Source organism: Dendrobates tinctorius, unplaced genomic scaffold (genome assembly GCF_039654945.1).
Source record: "Dendrobates tinctorius isolate UK_male_01 unplaced genomic scaffold, ASM3965494v1 ptg000016l, whole genome shotgun sequence".
Lineage (NCBI taxonomy): Eukaryota > Metazoa > Chordata > Amphibia > Anura > Dendrobatidae > Dendrobates > Dendrobates tinctorius.
Window position 1 is genome coordinate 65,723,169 of NW_027361684.1, and position 21,906 is coordinate 65,745,074.

General features: G+C 44.8%; 1 protein-coding gene across 2 annotated transcripts in view; it reads left to right on the forward strand.

Moving 5' to 3' along the window:
* Window positions 1-21,906, forward strand: part of LOC141080600 (acetylserotonin O-methyltransferase-like) — a 109,091-nt gene that overhangs the window by 46,730 nt on the left and 40,455 nt on the right. For both annotated transcript variants that reach the window (XM_073565936.1, XM_073565935.1), the window contains exons 4-6: window positions 173-241; window positions 1,714-1,832; window positions 12,198-12,338. In XM_073565936.1, the coding sequence (XP_073422037.1) occupies window positions 173-241; window positions 1,714-1,832; window positions 12,198-12,338 (329 nt within the window). The remainder of the gene's footprint in view (window positions 1-172; window positions 242-1,713; window positions 1,833-12,197; window positions 12,339-21,906) is intronic.

Here is a 21,906-nt window from a genome sequence, read left to right on the forward strand (position 1 = left end):
GTTTATAAGAAAAAGTGACAGAAATGTAACCTTTTAGTTTATGCCAGGGATGACGCTTTGAAGCTTGAATACAGGATGACGTTTGTACATGATAATTGCACATAAAATGTACAGAAGGAAATGTTTTGTCAATTATAAATGTAACCAAATAATGCTCCTTATTATATTGCAGAGAGGGAAAAAGTCAAAATGAGAGGGCTTTTGGAGTGTCTTCAAAAGACGTATTTGAAGCTATTTACAGGTAACTTGTGCACAAACTTGTCGCCGCAATGATTGTTGGTTTTGCAAATGAATATGAAGTTCTGGGTCCAACTGTAAGGCTATGGGCCCACGTAGCGTTTTAAAACGCACACTAAAAACCGCACTCGTTCCCAGAAATCGCGCGTTTTTTTCCGCGCGATTTCACCGCGATTTTACCGAGATTATGATCGCGATTTTGCCACGATTTTCGTGTGCGATATTCAAGCACTTTCCAAGCGATTTGAAGCATCGCTTGGAAAGTGATTGACAGGTTGGTCACACTCGTCAAACATAGTGTTTGACAAGTGTGAGCAGCTTTTTACTATTGAGGCCGCCTATGCGGCATCAATAGTAAAAGATAGAATGTTAAAATGCTAAAAAAAATAAAAAAAATTGGGGTATATTTACCTTCCGGCGTCCCGCGCTGCATTCCCGGGCCTCAGCGTTCCCAGTAATGCCTTGCGAGACCTGTGATGACGTAGTCTCACGTTGCTATAGCGATCTCGCGAGACCACGTCATTACAGGGCCTTGCCGCAAGGCATTTCTGGGAACGCCGAGGCCGGGAATGCAGCGCGGGACGCCGGAAGGTAAATATACCCCGATTTTTTTTGTCATTATTTTTTGTCATTAGTCGACGGGTACCAACAATTTTGTGTAATAGATCTGAACTAGATTGCCTTGTAAAAATAAGGGTGTGAGTATTCCCACAGGATATATTGATGTCCTACTAATCATTTGTGTGCTGTAAGGTGTTGTGATTGTCAGGGTTTGTGTGCTGGAGACCCTAAATAATAACACAAAGCCTGTTTCTTAGTGCCACATACAGGTCATATACAGGGGACCTATGTTTTTGGGTGCACTGCTGTACTATAATGAAAATGTTTCATCCAGGTAAGCTCCTGGGACATTAAAAGTGTTTTAGTCAAGCTAGCTCTGACATGACTAGTGGTTTTTAGTGAGGTGAGCCGCAATGATGTCACAAAAAAAGCTCCAATCACGTGATCACTGTGACATCACAAGAAGGTTTCAGTCAGGTACGCCATGACATCACAACAGAGTTTAGTCAGGTAAGCTGCTGTGACATCACATTCGTGTGTTTGTAAGGCAAGGTCTGGTGACTTCGTGTCGTTTTCTGTAAGGTAGGCTCCTGTGATATCACAAGAAGGTTTCAGTCAGGTAATCTGTGACATCACAACAGGGATTTGGTCAAAAAATCTGCTGTGATATCACAATGGGTCATCAGGGTAATATGCTCAGGGGTGGACATACAGTATGTACCATCAAATCAGCATTGGAAATCGAATCCATGTGGGAACCACTGCTGTAGGTGCCCACTCCTGTCTTTTTTTTTTTTTTAAAAAGGAAGAAAATCCAACCCAGCTTAAACATCTGCAGTGTATCTACATCATAATGCTTTGTATTTAAAGGTATAAATGCTGTTCCCGTTTTTCTTTTTACTAATTTGTGCTTAGATCAGAAGAGCAGATGGTGAATTTTATGCATAATATGGACACAATATGGAATGTTTGTGGAGAAGATGTTATACAAGCTTTTGACCTCTCTGCATACCACACAGTCTTTGATCTGGGAGGTAATAAAAAGTCCTATAAATTATTTGATTTATTAAATTATTTTACATACATAAATGTATGCAGTAAATCCACAACACGCCACATGGAAATCTGCAACGACAAATAGTTAATAAATCAGGCAGATCTTTGTACAGATTGTATGTAGAACGGTTTGAATAAAAAAAAATAGAAATTTCTAATTTTATGTCTATTGTCGGTCCCACATTGGTATCACGCTCTCCATCTATAACCTAATAACACATGTGACCACTTCTACCTGCGATTGTCTGTGGAGGTCACCTGTCAACATGAGAAGTCATCACTGGAGGTTATTGTACAGAGACTTATGGAAGACGTCAGCAGGGCAGGACTGGGACTAAAAAGCAGTTCTGGCACAAACACTCTACTAGATCTCCTGTATTTGTTGACAGGTTGCAATCATGATCTCATGACCACAGCCCTTATTACTGCTGCTGCCAATCACTAGAATCTCAGGAGACTCACAAAAATTATTGTAAATGATGTGTAAACCACTAAAGTCATAAATCACAGCAAAAAATACTATACTAAATACTAAAAATATGCTTTAAAATTATATAAGTACAAAAAACTCAAAGCCACCAAAAAACAGAAATGAAAACTCTGGGACTCTGGGTAGAGAACAATCAAATACATATTTAGGGCCTGACGCGATAAAACCCCATTAAAGCTCTTTACCACAGTCTTCTGCATAACCACAGAGGTTAGAACCCTATATATAAAGCAATTGGCGCCCCCGCTCAGCGCCGGCTGTGTTATATTCCTATCGGACCCTGTTACCCCTCATGTTAGGGAAAAAAACAAATACTGTCCAGGGAGCTAAAATTGGTAGTAATAGGTTGAGCAAGAAAAACTAAGTATGTGGGATAAAGAACTTCCGAAATGTCGAAGACAATATATCGCATTAGCACGTTAATAGTACATAGCACAATAATGCAGAAAACATCTCCCTGGTAATAGGGGTATCACATTAGACACTTCTTTAACAAACACTTTGGCACAGTAATGTAAACCCCATAACAAACATTAAGTCATTTGGGTATCCTGGGTATATACATTGTGTCCATAAAGTCATGGTGCACTTTTGACCAGTCACTGGAAAGCAACAAAAGACGATAGAAATGTGAAATCTGCTCCAAATAATAGAAAAACTCTCCCAGTTTCATACCTGTTCAGTGCAGTTCGATGTGTCCTCCATTTGTTGCCCTACACACATCCAAACTTGTGGTTGCATGATGTCACAGACCTGGCAGTGTATTAATTAGAGTTCAATTTATCAGGGGTTAATCTGACTGGGGGCTCAGAAACAGCTTAAATGAGTTTGTGTTGTTTGATTGGTTATTGTTATCTCTCCTCATGAACAGGTCTGATATGATTGGGCCAGAGAAAGGGTGCCAAAATGTAAACTGTAAAAGTAGCAATAAGAAAGTCCAGAATTGTAAGGCGAGCACCATCACAAAAGTCATAACCTCCAAACCGCCATAGATATGTGTGATAGAGACGTAGCCGGCAATTAACTGCTAATCCTTAGGTGCACATTCATAGATGTTATCTCTCCTCATGAACAGGTCTGATATGATTGGGCCAGAGAAAGGGCACGAAAATGTAAATTATAAAAGTGCACCATGACTTTACGGACACACTGTATACAGCTCTGGTAAAAATGAAGAGACCACTGCAAAATTTTCAGTATGTCTGATTTTTCTCTTTATAGGTATATTTTTGAGTAAAATATAAATTGTTCTTTTAGTCTATAAATTTCTGACAAGTCTCCAAATTTCCAAGCAATAAATTTTGTATTTTTTTCTGACAAAGAAAAATGGTCAAAATTAAAAAAATACAACAGTGCTTTCAGACCTCAAATAATGAAAACAAAACAAGTTCATAATCATTTAGAAACAACAATACTAATGTTTTAACTCAGTAAGGGTTCATAAATCAATATTTTGTGGAATAACCATGATTTTTAAAAACAGCTTTCATGTGTCTTGTCATGCTTGCCACCAGTCTTTCACACTGCTTCTGGCGCAAAGATTTAAGCAGTTCTTCTTTGTGTGATGGCTTGTGCCTATCCATCATCCTCTTGATTACATTCCAGAGTTTTTCAATGGGGTTCAGGTCAGGAGAATGGGCCGCCCATGACAGGGTTTTGATGTTGTGGTCTCTTAATTTTTGCCAGAACTATATAGATTTTTTTTTAGATTACATCAAGTTACTAACACTGGCTGAGAATTTGTCTGTGACACAATTTGCACAAGATCACATTATTTCGGTGGCAAAATCTCACTAAATGAATCCAAATAAATTGGGTTTATTCATTTTGTTTCAGGGTCAGGCAACTACATTCACTAACATTACAGTGCATTCTAACACACTGTTACCTTTAGCCACTCAGTGTTTCAAAGCCACAGTCATCCTGCAGCCAGTACAATAGTATGTACCCTTGCCTATTCTTCTCCCCACAGCATAAAGCTTGAACCCCACAATGCTACACGTATACAGTGTTTTACTATGTGACAGTCAGTCAGTACAATAAATATCGTTTGAGTTTTATCACATCAAGCATAGCGTAAACAGCGCATGCATGCACCACACAAAGACAGCGTGCACAACACACAAACAGTGCATGCACACAGGGATTCCACTAGGAATTTCAGGGCCCCATACTGGCAAAATTTCTGGGCCCTCTTGAGACTCCACTCAGGCTCCACCTCCAACCCTCAAACCTTCCACAGTCCCACCACCCGCTCATAGAAAAACTCCACATCTGCACCACGTCCTCACCAATCACACATTAATGTTTCACATGTAACATGAGTTCACATATATAGCCAGCAGCTCGTGTTTTGGCTAAAAGATTTTTTTCAAGCCGCCACCACGACTAGGTAGACTCTTTTGGCAGGGCCCTACTCTACTCTAACCTATTAAAAATTTGCTAAAATATCCAATACTCTTTTTAGGTATATTTTTATTTATTTTTCTTTAACCCCTTTCCGACATCGGACGTAATAGCACGCCACTGTCGGACTCCGTCCCTTTGATGTGGGCTCCGGCGCTGAAACCACATCTTTACTGGCACATGTCAGCTGTTTTGAACACCTGCGGCTGTTCACTAGTTAAATGCTGCTGTCAAACTCTGACAGTGGCATTTAACACATGCTTCTGGAAAGCATGCTGGAAATCCCACCCATTGGCACCCACGTCACATGACCGTGGATCGCCGATAGGTTGGCATGACAACCAGAGGTCTCCAGCAGACCTCTATTGTTGTCAGCACTCATAGCAAATGAGCAATTCTGCTACATACAGGCAATCTGATGACCGCCTATATGTAGCAGAGACGATTGGATTAAGGGCAGCTTCTAGTCTCCCATGGAAACTATTAAAGCATGCCAAGAGTTAAAAAAAGTTTTAAAAAATTAAAAAAATATAAAAGTTCAAATCACCCCCCTTTTGCCCCATTCAAAATCAAACAATAAAAAAACAAACATACACATAATTGGTATCGCCACATTCAGAATCACCCGATCTATCAATATAAAAAAGAATTAACCTGATCGCTAAACGGCGTAAAGAGAAAAAAAGTCAAAACGCCAATATTTTTGGTCTCAAAAATATTGCATTAAAATGCAATAGCGGGTGATCAAAAGATCGTATCTATGCCAAAATGGTATAATTAAAAACATCAGCTCAGCGCACAAAAAATTTAAGCCCTCACCCAACCCGAGATCACAAAAACGGAGATGTTATGGGTATCAGAAATTGGCAGTAATTTTTTTTTAATTGTTTTTCACGACTTAGATAAAAAAGAACCTAGACATGTTTTGTGTCTATGAACTCGTAATGACCTGGAGAATCATAATGGCAGGTGTAAGGTAGCGCTGACATTCGGGTAGGGGACACTCGCTTGGCAGCCAATAAATCACATCCGGTACAGGTTTCTTAACATAACTCCAACAGTCCATGCGGTTTATTAGGCATCATAAACCAGGAACAGCAACATAAAGTTCATATAAACAGCATAGCGTCCATGACAGAGCTTCACTCTGCTTAGCCTTTGGTCACACAGGTTGTGCAATGTCCAGTACACAGGCTCTCTAGCCTTCACAGTTATATCCCCTGTCTGGGTTTACCTCATGGCTGCTTCTCGGTGCAGACATTCATTCCCTCCAGGGAACTCTCACACACATGTCTCATGTGTACAGGAAGGTAGACCCATCTTCCTTCAGTCGGTCTCACGTCAGCCCAGACGAGACCTTTCATACGGACCAACCGGGTCCCAGCAATCACCCATGTGACCTAACCTGGCCACCTTATATGGTCTGCAGCCACGCCCACCGGGTCACATGGCTATGACCTCATCACAGGTCCTTCAATCATTCACACACATACACTTTACTATGGGCGTTTTTAAACACACACCCCTGGGTGGATTTGTAGGTAGCTGGTTCCACCCGTCTCTCCAGCTACCTGAAGACTTCTCCCTGACACATTGGAACGAAAGATCAGCTCTGCTGATCAGCACATAAGCAAGCCTTCATCTCAAGGCCACCCACCTTGAGATACATTACGATCATTCAGCATCCTACACCTATCAGGACACTGAAAATACTTATACACCTGTCCTGGGTCACCCACACAGCGCCCCCTAGTGGACACAGTGGTCACTACACCACACAGGTCAGTTATAGCATTTAGTGAACAAGATAAAAAAATCAACTGTGGGATTGCACTTTTTTTGCAATTTCACCGCACTTGGAATTTTTTTCCCGTTGTCCAGTACATGATATGTTAAAACCAATGGTGTGGTTCAAAAGTGCTGCTCATTCCACAAAAAACAAGCCCTCATATGGCCATATTGATGTAAAAGTAAAAAAGTTATGGCTTTGGAATAAGGGAAGCAAAAAAACGAAAACGCGAAAATGAAAATACCTCCGGGGATTTAGAAGTTAAGGGAATGCATCACATACATTTTTTAAAATGAACAATAATATCACATACAAGGGGCAAATACTGCCACACCATGACCAGACCACATATTACCACCACATAGTGACAGAATAATACCACATACAAGGCACAAAAACTGCCATGCCATGGTTGGATCACATATTACCGACATAGTTACCAAATAATACCACATGCAAGGAACAATTACCACCACACTATGGCCGGACCATATATTTCAACCACATTGTGACCGAATACTACAATACTGATCATTAATAAAAAAACAATATTAATTTTACAGTACCATTGCACATAGATGCTTTGCATATAGTACACGATGTATAGTGTCGGTGTACACTTATTACAGTGATCACCAGTGAAAAAATACACAGGAGCTCTGTATGTAGTGTAGAAATAATACAGCAATCACCAGTGACATTATACACAGGAGCTCTGTATAAAGTGTATAGTGTACAGGTAATACAGTAATCACCAGTGACATTATACACAGGAGTTCTGTATATAGTGTCACTGCACAGATAATACAGTGATCACCGGGCGATGACATTATACACAGGATCTCTGTATATAGTATACCGTGTATAGTGTCAGTGTACAGGTAACGCACTAACTCACCGGTGACATTTCTAGTTGAAGTCCTTCATCTCCGCTTTTCATCTTCATCCAGTGCACACCGCCATCACTTCTTCCAGTGAGGACATGTCTCTGCAGAAAATAACAGTTATTTAGAGCACATTCCCCAATTTTTACCCAACCTCTACACTATGCCAGAAGAAGAAAAAAAATGAACCATGTCGCCCTGCAGAGTAACAGAACCTCTCCTCCCCTACAGTGAAAACAGTATTCTCAAAAATAATATCCTTTAATTAGCCCCTACAATAATAATATCCCACATTCTGAAACCCACATGTCTTCCCATTCTGGACCCAACGTGTCCTCCTATTCTGCCTCATGTCTCTCAATATTGCCCAATAGTCATCCATAATATTATAATGCATCTCATAGTCATATATAGTAGTAGTATAATGCATCCACATAGAAGTATAATGAACCCCATAGTCTTATATAAAGTATAACACACCGCTATGATCATATATAATAGTATAATGGACCCCATAGTCATATATAAAGTATAACACACCCCTATAGTCATATATAATAGTATAATTGACCCTGTTGTGAATTCGCTTTCTGGCCTCCCTCTGGTTATTACTGAAGGTAGTGGAGCTGGTTGTATTGACAGAGGGGTCATGAGTTCTCTTTCCGGACTCCCTCTGGTGGTTACTGGAGGTAATAGAGCTGATCTATTTAACAGAGGCCTGCCACCTGATAATGAGGAGGATGACTGAAGATCAGGAATTTCTGACTGGATTTAAGACAGCCGTTACTGCTTGTGCCAGTTTGTTTTTGTCCCTTATTAGATTGGCCTCTTTCTGCTCTGTTTTCAGAATATACCAGAGTGCTGATATAGTTGGCGAAGTCGTGCGACTTCAGTATTTTTGCATCAGACGTGTTGGACTTTTTTTTTGCAGGTTTTTTTGCGTGATTGCAGACAGAGTCTTTCTTTTCCTGTCCTGTCTAGTCAGTGTGGGCCCCATCGTTTGCTCAGTCTATTTTCCTACCTGCGTTTGTGTTTTCATCTTGTCTCATCAACAATATATGTGTTTGGGGGCTATCTATTCCTTTGGGGTCTGCTCTGGGGCAGTTTAGATTTCCCCTTTCTTGCTTTAGGCTTATTTAGTTCTCCAGCTGTGTCGAGGCGTCTAGGATCATCATCGGTACACTCCAAGGCTACTGCTAGTTGTGTGGATAGAATCAGGGGTCTGAAATCCACTTAGTTACCAACCTCTCTGGTTTTCTGTGGCTTAGCTTGGTTTTGCTTTCCTCCTCGGTGACCCAATCATAACAGGACCCCATAGTCATATATAGCAGTATAATGCACCCTCATAGTAGTATAATGCACCTCAATAGTAATATAATGTACGCCATATTCATATATAGTATAATGCACCACCATAGCAGTATAGGGCACCCCTATAGTAGTATAATACAGTTCCACAGTAGTATATTGCAGTCCCATAGTAGTATAATACACCCCCATAGCAGTATAATGCACCCCCATACTAGTATAATGCATCCCTATAGGGGTATAATGCACCCCCATAGCAGTATAGTGCACTGATGTCAGCTGTTGGCCTGTGATTGGCTGGTTGCTGTTAATTGTTGCTATGCAGGAGGAATCTCCTGCACGTCAACAGATTTTAACTGAACGTCTGAGGATGCACGATCAGTTACTGAAGTGGACGGATCCTGCTGCTGGGGCCTAGTAAGCAGAAGAGAGGCATCCTACTCCGGGCTCGCAGAGCCCCATACGCCAGTAAGTGCAGTAATGCCCTGATGGTGGCCCTGCATGCACACATCACACAAAGACAGCGTACACATCACCAAGCACAGCATACACATCACACAAAGAGCACACACACATCACTCACAGTGTACACATCACACACAGATAGTGTGCACACGCACACATCACACACACACACAGTGTACACATCACATAAAGATAGCATACACATCACCATGCACAGCGTACACATCACACAAAGACAGAGTAGACATCACACAAACAAAGCATGCCCACGTCAAAAACAGTGTACACATCACCAAGCACAGCAGAAATGTCCCATAAGCACAGTGACTACATCATACAAGGACAACACACAAACAACCACAGTGGATATCTGACACAAGCACAGCACACAAATCACACAATTACAGAGCACACAAGTACAGTATATATACACAGTTCACATATCACACAAGTACAGTATATACACAGTTCACATATCACACATTTACAGAGTACACAAGTAAAGTATATATACAATTCACACATCACACCATTATTCCAGCATAAACTTAAACTACTTTATAAACATATACATGTCAGTCTTGCAGATGGAAGGCTCTGCCCGTTGTTGCCAATAAGCCTCTGCCTGTGGGGATCCGTGCGCTCGGGGTACCACACAGTTCAGCACAATCTCACATAAACACTTCTCTGGAGCTCTCTTGCCTCCAGACACCCAGACAGAATGAAAATTCAGTGGCCGGGACGTTTAACCTGTGGGAACCGCACCCGTGAGGTTCGATATGGTGAGTAGCCATCCTGCCCATCTCTTAGGCTGGTTTCACATTTGCGTCTGTGTCCGTAGTGTTTGATCCGCATAGATCCGCATGTGGATTGCCCACCAGGGCAGTGGGGTACTCGGTACCGGGCCGGTATCTCAGAGGGAAGTGTCACAGTAGCGGTGACCCAGTCCGTGGCCCTTGGCGTCCATGTAAAAGGGGTGAAACATGGCTGATTAAAGTTTATAAGTGGATGATACGTGACGCGACCTGTGGTGCTCAGCAATGAAGGGGTTAAGCCGACGCTGCAGGCAGATCCTCTGGGGCAGATAGTATAAGGCAGCAAGTTGTAATAGCTCCCCACAGGTTGAGCTGTAGTCCCAGGGCAGTAGTAATAGGTGTTGAGGAAGTGTGCGCAGTGTTAGGCACAGAGATGTAGCAGAGCTGAAGGGGTTGCAGGAAGAAGGCATTGACACAACAGGGTGCAGTTTCTGTTACCTTTACTTTGCAAGTGCAGTCCAGGATCCAGATTACAGATGGAACAGGAGTTGGCCAGCCTGGAAGCAACTTAGGAATCTCTCTATGGAGATGGGTTGTGTAGTCTCCATTCTAGTGCTTATCTGAGGTACATGCAGTTCTGAGATACACTGAAGTTCCCCTTGCTTGCTCTCTTTTAGAATCCCCTCGTATGGCAGACAGCTGCAGCCTCCTTCTTCTGGCTCACACGTTGCTGTTGTGCCTCCGAGTCTTATGTGGGAACAGAGCATTTACAGCTTCCTATTCCTCCGGTTTCTGCTGCAGGAACATTAGTATCCATACAACCTCGGAGCCCAGACTCCAGACCATGCGCTGCGTTGGAAGTGAGCCTGAACTCTGCTCAATCCTCCAGCACTTCACCCTCCTCACAGGAACTAACTAACTTCCCCTTCCTGGCCCCCAGAGAGCAGCTCCTCCCCCTGCTTTGGTTCAGAGCTCCCTCTGCTGGCCTGGAGTGGGAACCGTGCTGTGTGTTGAATTTACCTGACAGAGACCCTTTATTGCTTCCAAGCATGACATCACACTCCTAGGAGGAAGGTAATGCCACTGTGGTGACCATACTCCTGGGGGCGCCACACATGCGTCATGCGTACATATATTTAACATGAGCAAAACCCAATACCAAGAGCAAAGAATAGATAGAGAATTCCAGACAGGAAATTTGTGTAATAACAATGTTTATTTAGATGAACATATAGGCATAATGGTAAGACAATATTAAAAGTTCAAAAGTTAAAAAGCAATGTGTGCATATACAGGATCAATAAAGATACAATATAAAAGATATAGTGCTAAATAGACATATATAATAACCCACAAAGGTTATAAAAGTCCATATAAAATAAAACCTCTGGTAAACAGTGATAAGAGTGAATAAGTGGAAAAAAGAAATAAAAAATAATGCAATATGGTAAAGTGCAAAACAATGATTAAATAAGCACACAAAGTGCAAAGCTGCAATATACAAAGAACCTATGAGACATGAAACAGACTTCCACAACCTCACCTCTGTGGCAGAGGTGAGGTTGTGGACACAGACACAGCTGTGTATGTTTCAGTTAATGACTGCATTCAAACTACATATGAAGATGATGATCATTATCACATTTGACTATAAGGCTATGTGCACACAGTGCGTTTCTGCTGCATATACGCAGCAGATTTGGCCCTGCGTATGCGCAGCAGAACTGCATGTGATGTACAGCACCATTGTAGCCTATGTGAAACAAAATTCGCGGTGCACATGCTGCTTTTTTTTCTGCGCAGATTTGGTGCAGAATGAAAAAAAGCAGCATGTCACTTCTTTTGTGCGCTTTGGTGCAGTTTTCCACCTGCTCCATTCTAGAAATCCACACTGCAGTAAAACCGCACAAAAAAAGCACTAAATACGCAGGTCATTTGACCAGCAGATTTAGTGAAATCTGCGCAGAAAATTCTAAAGCTGAATATGCACCGTGTGCACATACCCTTATGCTTCAAAATCCCTGACTTTGTGCAAGCATACCAAGAAAAATGTATGCTGTTATGAAGACAAAGGGCCGTCACACCAAATATGTCATTTAGATTTCGCTATTGTTTTACTTTGCACTTTGGTAATTAGTAAACTATTATCAATTCTATTTGAAATTATTCTTACTTTGTAGCAGTATATATATATATACATATATATGTGTCAGCACTTTACATGGAAAACTATTTTTCTCTTTTAGGATGTTCAGGAGCTCTTGCAAAACAATTTGTATCTAGATACAATGAGTCAACAGTCACCATAATGGACCTGCCCAAAGTTGTGGAAACAGCTAAGAAACATTTTATAACAGATAAGGATCAACAGATATATTTCCTTGAAGGTGCAGTAAATAAAACTTCATTGGTTATAAAAAGGAAGAATATTTCAGATATGTGAAATGACTTACTAGCGGTACATTCAAGTGTACAGATATACAGCATAACATGGCTTTTAATGGAGGACATTATACTTTGTCACTGACTTTTGGCATGGAATCTGTAGTTTGAGGTTTAATTAAAATGACCTTTGTCTTATGTAGGCATTAGGCTATGTGCACACGGTGCGGATTCTGCTGCGTTTCCGCAGCGGTTTTGGCCCTGCGGAAACGCAGCAGTTCCGCAGACCAAGTACAGTACAATGAAACCCTATGGGTTTTCAAAAACGCTGTGCTGACGGTGCGTTTTTTTCCGCGCGGTTTTGCTGCGGTTTACAAACCACAGTATGTCAATTGTTTGGGCGGTTTCTGCAGCGGTTTCACACCTTTAACATAGTAGAGGTATGAAACCGCAGGGCAAAACCGCAGACCAAACCGCAGGTCACTTTACCTGCGGTTCCGCGTGGAAAAAAACGCAGGTGAATCTGCGGCATGTGCACATAGCCTTAGGCAGCATTCACAGTTCATGTACAAGGCAGATATGTGTCAGTGCTGGCTCAGCTGAATAGATTAGTTCTTTCTCCTGGATCAAACTTTGTACACAGAACAGGTATGTTCCAACCAGTTTTGGTGTCCCCTTTAGGCCGAGCTTCAGCAGCTTCCAGCACCAAACAGAAATGATCAACTCCATGCACAGTTCACTGTAAACAAGATGGAGCTTCCACCAGTTACTCTGCTGCTTCAACACATAGACTGCTTAGGTTTCCTATCTGACCTGTGCAGTCTCTCTTCAGAGGGCATCTCGGGCTTGTCTCTCTCCCACCTACAGCTCACATTTTGGCTTGTCACTCACCAACTTCAACACGTTGCTCAACATTCAGCAGACTGACTAAGGAGAATGGGATGCCCTCACACCCAGGGCTATGGGGTACTCGGTACCGGGCATGGCGGATCTCAATGGGAGTTGTCACGGTAGCTGTGACCCGGCCCGTGGTCCTGGGCGCCCATGGTAAATGTTCAGTGTGAATGAATAAGTCGTGACGCCACCTGTGGTGTTCGGCAATGTAGATGTTAGGCCGACGCTGCAGACAGATCCTCTGGGACAGATGGTGTGGTGCAGCAGTGATGGTATAGCCATCCACAGACAGGGCTGTTGTCCCAGGGCAGAGTAGATATGGTGACACTTAGGTGGTGTAGTGTCAGGCACAGGGGATGTAGCGGTGCTGGGCAGGTTGACGCTGGAATAAGTGGAGGACACCAGGGCATGTAATTCCAAAGCTTTACTCACAGTCTGTTGCACAAACAGGTGCCTGCTTCTGTGCCGTGTCCTCCGGGTCTGGGACTCAGTCAACCACCCAGGCCAGATAGAATACTCCTTTCCAACACTCCGCCAACTTGTGCCTTTCTGAACGTCTCCTCTTATAGCGCCTTTAGATGAAATACTCCTAGTACTGAGTTACACTGGAGTTCCTCCTGGCTGATGTTCCTATGAACTCTACTTGTATGGCAGACAGCTGTAGCCTGCTTCGGGGACTCCTTGCTACTAAGTCCCGGCTCACTATCCAGTTGCTGTTGTGCCCCCATGTCTTGTGTGGGAATAAAGTGGTCACTACTTCTATTCCTCCGGTGTCTGCTGCAAGACCATTAGTATCCGTACAACCTCGGGGACCGGGCCCCGGCCTTGCGCTTAGAACTTCTAGTAAGGGTTCTCTTCTCACCCACGTCCTCTGTTCTCTTTTACTCCTCACGTTCCGTACTAATCCTTTCCTTCAATGGAGAGTCAAGCTTTCAGTCTATGTTGCTCTCTCGTTCTCTCTTTCCCATGCCAGCAGACCCAGATCACTGGGATCTGCTGCAGCACTTCCATCCATCTATCCCTCTCTCTAGGGATCTTCTCCTCTCTCTCACCAACTACTGACTACTCCACTTAAACTCTTCCCACTCCTTGTAATGTAAACTAATTCCACTCACCTCCCAGCACGTTTCGTGTTCCAAGCAGGGAGCCACCAATGGGTGCTTTGCTATACTCCAAGCAGGGAGCCACCGAAGGTGCTTTGCTACACTACTTTGTGGTGTGGGGTGCAGGCGTTGGAGCGTGGTCAGGAGCTTCCACCTTACCTGGATGGTGGGGCACCACACCTCAGGAGGAGGTGCAGTACCTCTGTGGCGACTGAGCCTCAGGGGCGCCACAAGAACACTTAGCCTGGTTATAAGCAGAGCCACACCTCTGATCTAAAAATTTCTAGGAGAGTTATGAAAATTGAAGCGCACATGTAGATATGTCAAAAATACATGAAATGGAAATTATATTTTAAAATTAAAAAAAATTGCAGAATGTGAATAGAGCAGACATCTCCTTTCTAAACTTTGTGCTATTACTGAAATAATCTATGACTGATTAACCCCTTCCTGACATGTGACTTATAAGTACATTACATATCAGGTGCAGGATGTAGAGCTCTCCATGAGCTGAATCCAAACTATGTACCTGTCTCTAACAGTTGAGACAGATCAAGGTTTAACCACTATATGCTGCTGTCAGGCACTGACTGTAACATTTAAGTGGTTAGATACTGGGAGGTAGTGAGGGATCAGTATTGTTGCCCATTCGACCCCTTGTGATGCATTCAGGGTTCCAATGTGTTACTGTGGCAGCCAATGGCTACTTAAGTCCCCAATAGCACCATCTTTTTACTTCTGTCAAGCCCAGCTTGTGACAAAGGCTCTGTAAAGAAAAAAATTGAATGTTTTTCATTCACTTCGCGTCTCTCTAAAAAGACACTAAGGCTACTTTCACACATCAGTTTTTGTGCATCAGGCGCGATGCGGCGAAAAGTGTAAAAACCGGATCCGGCACCTGTTGCCACCGGATCCGGTTTTTTCCCCATAGAGTTTCATTATCGCCGCATTGCGCCTGATGCCTATGCGGCGTATCCGGTTTTTGCCAGATCCGGCAAAAACAGCCGGTCCGGCATCTGGAAAAAACGTTCTCTGCAACGTTTTTTCTCAGCGCCGGACCGGCTTTTTCCACAGCGCATGCCCGGACTCTGTGAATGTTAACCCCACAAGTGCCCGGTGAGAGAGAGAGAGATCTCTCTCTGTCACCCAGACACTTGTGAGAGATCTCTCTCGCCGGGCACTTGTGGGGTTAACACTCACAGTGTCTGGGTGAGAGAGAGAGATCTCTCTGTGGGGTTAACCCCACAAGTGCCTGGCAAGAGAGAGAGATTCTCTCGCCCGGACACTGAGTGTTAACCCCACATGTCTCTCTCTCTCTCCAACCCCCTCTCCTCTCCCCTCCCCTCTCCTACCCTCCCCTCTCCTCTCCTACCCTCCCCTCACCTCCCTTTCAGCAGCTGTCTCTCTCAGCGGCTGTCTCTGTCCATCTCCTGCTGCGGCTCCTTTAAATCACGTCCGAGCCGTATCAGACGCCGCACACACATCCGGTGTCACGGCTGCAGGCCGGATCCGGCGGCCTGACTTTTCGCCGCACGCCGCCGGACCCCACACACCGGATGTGTGAAAGTAGCCTAAGGCTATGTGCACACGTTGTGGATTTTGTTGTGGATCCGCAGCATTTTTTACACGTGGATTTACACCAAATCCGCAAAGGGTTGATCAAGCAATGTTAAACAATGGGAATTCAGAATTGGTGTGCACATGCTACAGAAAATTCCGCACTGATTCTCAGCATTTTATTTTCTGCAGCATGTCAATTCTTTTGCGGATCTGCAGCGTTTCTGCACGCATTGACTTACACTGAGTCAGTGAAATCCGCAGCGAAACCGCAGGTGTAAAAAGGTCTGCGTGACAAAAATGCTGAAGAGAGGAAGAAGGAAGAGTGTGTTGGCAGAGACTGTGTGAGCGGAGAATATGTGCATGTCTGTCTTTTCTGTCTGCGGATGTCTGTCTGAATGTGTCTGTGTGTATGTCTGTCTGCGGGCGTCTGTCTGTGGATGTCTGTGTGTAGCCAGGCATCATCTGATGGGACTACTACTCCCATCCAGCTATGTCTGCTGTTACATATAACACAGCATGAGCCAATGATGAGATAGTAGTCCCATCATCCAGCGACTGTTCAATTGTAAAACAAAAAACACATTCATACTCACCAATCACCTAATCCCCGATGCCCTCGATCTCCTGCAACAAAAATAAATAATAAACCAACATATACTTACATTTCCACCGTAGTCAATTTAACAACAAGTGTTCCATGTGTTAGGCGTTGGATTCCTGCGGCTACACAGCAGGAGTCCAGAGAATACACATACTGCTTCGCAGCAAGTTACTCCTGAGGCTAAATCCCTCTGCCGCTCCTCTGAGCATGCTCATGAGACGATCTCCCTTTGGAGGTCGGGAGTCACGTGCACAGGTCCTTCTCCTGATCTGATTGGTCCATCTCAGAGATCTGGAAGGTCCCGGCAGCGCACGGCTATAAAAGGGCTGCATGGCCGTTCGGCCATGCGCTAGTATAGACATTACTTGCTATATGTGTGAAAGGTGACGGATGTATGATTCTGGTGACTGACTCATTTGAAACCCCTTCCATCTGATATTACGCATGTGGATAGGGAATTAGTTCAGCAGTCAGTGACAAGCCTTAGGCCACTGTGCACACCGCGCCTCTACACTAGCGTTCGATAGTGCCGTGAGGAGTAGCACAATCGTCTCATGGCAGTGTCCTACGCCACGCTGCAGTTGCAGCTCTCTTTGGCGCCCGCAGTAGCGACGCCGCACACACGGTAGGTCTAAACTGACGCAGTTCCTTCTGCCTTTGGTCCTGCACCTGTGACCTGATACCGTGTGTGCATATATCTGAGACCTGTGACGCTAACAGGCTCAGCCTTTTTGTGTTTACCCTTACTGGCATCTCTGTGATTAAACAGTGATTGCTTTGCGCACCTGGGTGACGTTTAACCCCGTGCGCATTATACCGACATATAGCACATCTGCCATTACTCAGCAGCAGTTAAAACACCTTCTGCACAGTGGACCCCGAGCGGCGAATGCACTTTATTATTTATTTTATTTAGTGCGTTCCGCCGTTCCTAACATTATACTAGCGCCAGGGTCTGGCCAATAATGGCAGACTTGCAGCAGCTTCAGCGGTACATTCAGCAGCTGGAGGGCAGGTTGGCTACTGTCTAGAGTTCCGCCTCCGCTGCGAAGTTTACTGAGGCTGCTGCTCAGGCAGTCGCAGAGGCTGTCTTACGTGTGTCCACGTACCCGCCTCCCATTGCCCGATAAATTTTCTGGCGATAGCGCCTCCTGTAGGGGTTTCATAAGCCAGTGCTATATTCAGCTTGATTTACTGGCCGCACGTTTCCCTACAGAACGGGCTAAGGTGGGGGTTCCTCGTTTCCCTTCTGTCAGGCAGGGCGTTGGAGTGGGCCACACCACTGTGGGAATGTGGTGACCCAGAGGTTCGGACCGCTGCTCAGTTCTTAACGTCTCTAAAGCAGGTCTTTTTGGGCCCATGGGTCACTCACGATACCTCTCTCCAGTTACTTGCGCTTATGCAGGGAACTCCGTCAGTATGCCATTCGTTTCTGGACACTGGCTTCCGAGCTCGAATGGCCTGATAGAGCACTCATCCCTGTGTTCTGGAGAGGGTTGGCTGAGCTTGTCAAAGATGCCTTATCCACCAGGGAGGTTCCCATCAGCCTGGAAGAGTTGATAGCGATCTCCACCCGTATAGACCTCCATTTTACGGAGCGCAGGCTGGAGCGTACTCAATCCAGACAGAAGTTCAGGTCGACTCCTGGCTCCTCCGAACTGCTGGAGCCTCCTGATCTGGAAGTTTTACCTCCTGAACCCATGAATGTGTCCCGTACCGGCCCGAAACCACGTCTGGCACAGGGTCCCACTTGCTGCTACCTGTGTCGACAGTCGGACCACCTGGCTAATAGGTGTCCGCAGCGGTCGAAAAAATGTTCACCTCCAGTGGCAGTTGGTGGAGATCCACCTAATATGAAAATGTTCTCCTCCAAACCAGTATTCTGAGGGACGTTAGATAGCGGGGCATCCTCCTGGCAGGTAGAGGTCACAGTGGACTCTAGGGCAGAGGGAAACTTAATGTCCTCAGCCTTTGCCCAAAAGCACGCCATTCCATGGGTGCCAGTTCCTCACCCCATGACTGTTAGGGTGGTTAACAGATCTACCTTACCGTCTCAGATTACCCACCAGACAGCACCCCAGGGGTTCTCAATATCCCCGTCTCATCGCGAGACGTTGTCCCTGCTCATCATGCCTAAGGGCATCGACCAGGGGCATCTCGGACTCCCCTGGTTACGTTGCCATTCTCCCCATATTGTGTGGTCCTCAGGGAGTATACTGGGCTGGAGCAAGGACTGTGTGGGAAGGTGCATGGGGGCAGTGTCCAAGTAGCCTCTGTGGAGGTGCCCGCGGATCATTCCGCACCCCTCACTGTGAATCTGAAGTTCATGGCTCCTGTTGTCCTTGAACGAGTGCCGCCGAGCAAAACCTTTGTTCCGCCTCACCTGCGGTCCAAGGCCCTCGCGTGGGCACACGCGTCCAGGGTGGGTGGTCACTTTGGTTACAAGTGTACCACAAAACTCCTGGCTAGCTCTTATTGGTGGCCACACAGAGCTCAGGACACTAAAAAATATTTTCAGGCATGCGCCTCCTGTGCTCGGAGTAGTTCCTCTAAGCAGAGGTTGGCTGGGTTACGGTGTCCCTTGCTGGTGGCAGACCGGGCAATGGAGGTCCGCGACAGTCTGGGTCGCACCCCGCATGTCACTCATATCTCTGTAATGAGAATGAAGACCCCTCCGACACACTTCAGCGCCCCATTCCAACTTCGGCTCCTGGTGACTTAGCCATCCCCGACGCCCTCCACGTGCCTTCTCTCGGACCAATTCACATGTCCCGGTTTTTCAAGTCATCTGCCGGGGCATCAGGCTGGTCTGCGGACGAGCCTGAGGCCTACGCCTCTGTGGGTCATAAGGTGGTGCGTGGCAAAAAATTTTGCCAGGAGGGGGGCCCTAGGAGGGGGGGTAATGTTAGGCGTCAGATTCCTGCGACTACACAGCAGGAGTCCAGAGCCTCATATACTGCTTCGCAGCAAGTTACTCCTGAGGCTAAGTCCCTCTGCCGCTCCTCTGAGCATGCTCATGAGACGATCTCCCATTGGAGGCCAGGAGTCACGTGCTCAGGTCCTTCTCCTGATCTGATAGGTCCATCTCAGAGATCTGGAAGGTCCCGGCAGCGCATGGCTATAAAAGGGCCGCATGGCCGAACGGCCATGCGCTAGTATAGACATTACTTGCTATATGTGTGAATGGTGACGGATGTATGATTCTGGTGACTAACTCATTTGAAACCCCTTCCCTCTGATATTACTCATGTGGATAGGGAATTAGTTCAGCAGTCAGCGCCAGTCAGTGGCAAGCCTTAGGCCACTGTGCACACCGCGCCTATACACTAGCGTCCGATTGTGCTACTCCTCACAGCACTATCGTCTCGCGGCAGTGTCCTACGCCGCGCTGCAGTTGCAGCTCTCTGGTGCCCGCAGTAGCGACGCCGCACACACAGTAGGTCTAGACGGACACAGTTCCTTCTGCCTTTGGTCCTGCACCTGTGACCTGATACTGCGTGTGCATATATCTGAGACCTGTGACGCTAACAGGCTCAGCCTTTTTGTGTTTACCCTTACTGGAATCTCTGTGATTAAACAGTGATTGCTCTGCGCACCTGAGTGACGTTTAACCCCGTGCGCATTATACCGACATATAGCACATCTGCCATTACTCAGCAGCAGTTAAAACACCTTCTGCACGGTGGACCCCGAGCGGCGAATGCACTTTATTTTTTTATTTAGTGTGTTCCGCCGTTCCTAACACCATGATGATTTTGTGTAGAACAGTCACATCATGAGATGTGACCACTCTACCCGACCCCGGTTGATACACTGACAGGAGGTGATTCTCCTGCAGTGCCTCACTGCCCTGCCATGAGAGTTCACCAGAGTTCCTGCTGTCACTTGCTGCACCGCTGCATGATGAAAGTTTCACTAAGCGGTAGTGCCTTAAGTGAGAGCACGAACTCAAGTGAACTTTCAGTGATACACTACAGGAGCGATTATCTCCTGTCAGTGTGTCACCAAAGGCGGGTCCTGATGTGACTGTTCTACACATGAGATTGTCGTGGGACACTTGGTAAATGGACTACATCGGACAGGGAGTATTTTTGTTGGTTTATTATTTTATTTTTGTTACAGGAGATCGAGGGATTTGTTGATTAGGCATTCAGTAAATATGATAAATTAAGATTCAATAAAGGAGTCTGTGTCATTATTTCAAATAAAGGACTTTATTCTGGCTGTGTGTCTACCATATAACTATAGGATTAGGAATGTATAGGTGTCTTATTGACGCTTTTCCATTACTAATCTGTGGACTTGATGTCACCGGACAATACAAAGGTGACATCAACCCCACAAATATTACCCCACTTGCCACCGCTACAGGGCAAGTGCGAAGAGCAAGGCTAAGTGCCAGAATTGGCACATCTATAAGATTCACCATTTCTAGGACGACTGAGAGCTGATGTTTTTAACCTAGGGGGTGCCAATATACATGGCCCCTTGCCAGGCTATTACTATCAGCCTGTTGCTGTCTGCCTAGCCTTTGCTGGTTCGATTTTATAGGGGGACCCCATGTCAATTTTTTTTCTGGGGTTCCCCTGTAAACTAGCCAGTAAAGGCTAAGGAAACATCTGGGAGCTGATATTAATAGCCTGGGAATCTTTATGGCTATTGGCTCCTTCCCAGAATATTAACATCAGCCCTCAGCTTTCCCTCTGCTGGTTATGAAAATTATGCGGGCGCCCAAGCAATTTTTTTTTAATTTTTGAACAATAAACAGATATTGCATTTCACACATATTTCGTTTGTGTGTCTTTATGTACCATTTTATTAATGAGGTTATCTGGATGACACATACATGTTTTTATATATATATATACACATACTGTGTATATATATATATATATATATATATATATATATATATATATATATATATATATATCTATCTATCTATCTCTATCTATATATATATATATATATATATATATATATATATATATACACACACACAGTGTATGTGTGTATATATATATATATATATATATATATATATTATGTGTGTGTGTGTGTGTGTATATATACACACGGTACATATATATATAATGTAATATATATGTCATGATCCAGACCGGGTTTTGAGTCCTGTTTCCCTTTTTCCCAGTCTGGTCATGTCAAGAGTTAACATTTCTCAGCCTCTGTCTGGGTTCAGTGTGGCTATTTATCACTGCTGCTTCCTGCAGGCGATGTCAGTTATAGTTTTTGCCTAGTGCTGCTGTAGCTGACTCTGATTGATCTGATTTGTCCTGCTGCGTTTGCTGTTTCCCTTTAGTGTGCTGACTCCATGGTTTTGACTTGGCTTGTATCCTTACCTGCTTCTGTCCTTTGTCTTTTGGCTTATCTGTTCCTGACCGCTGCTGATTCCCT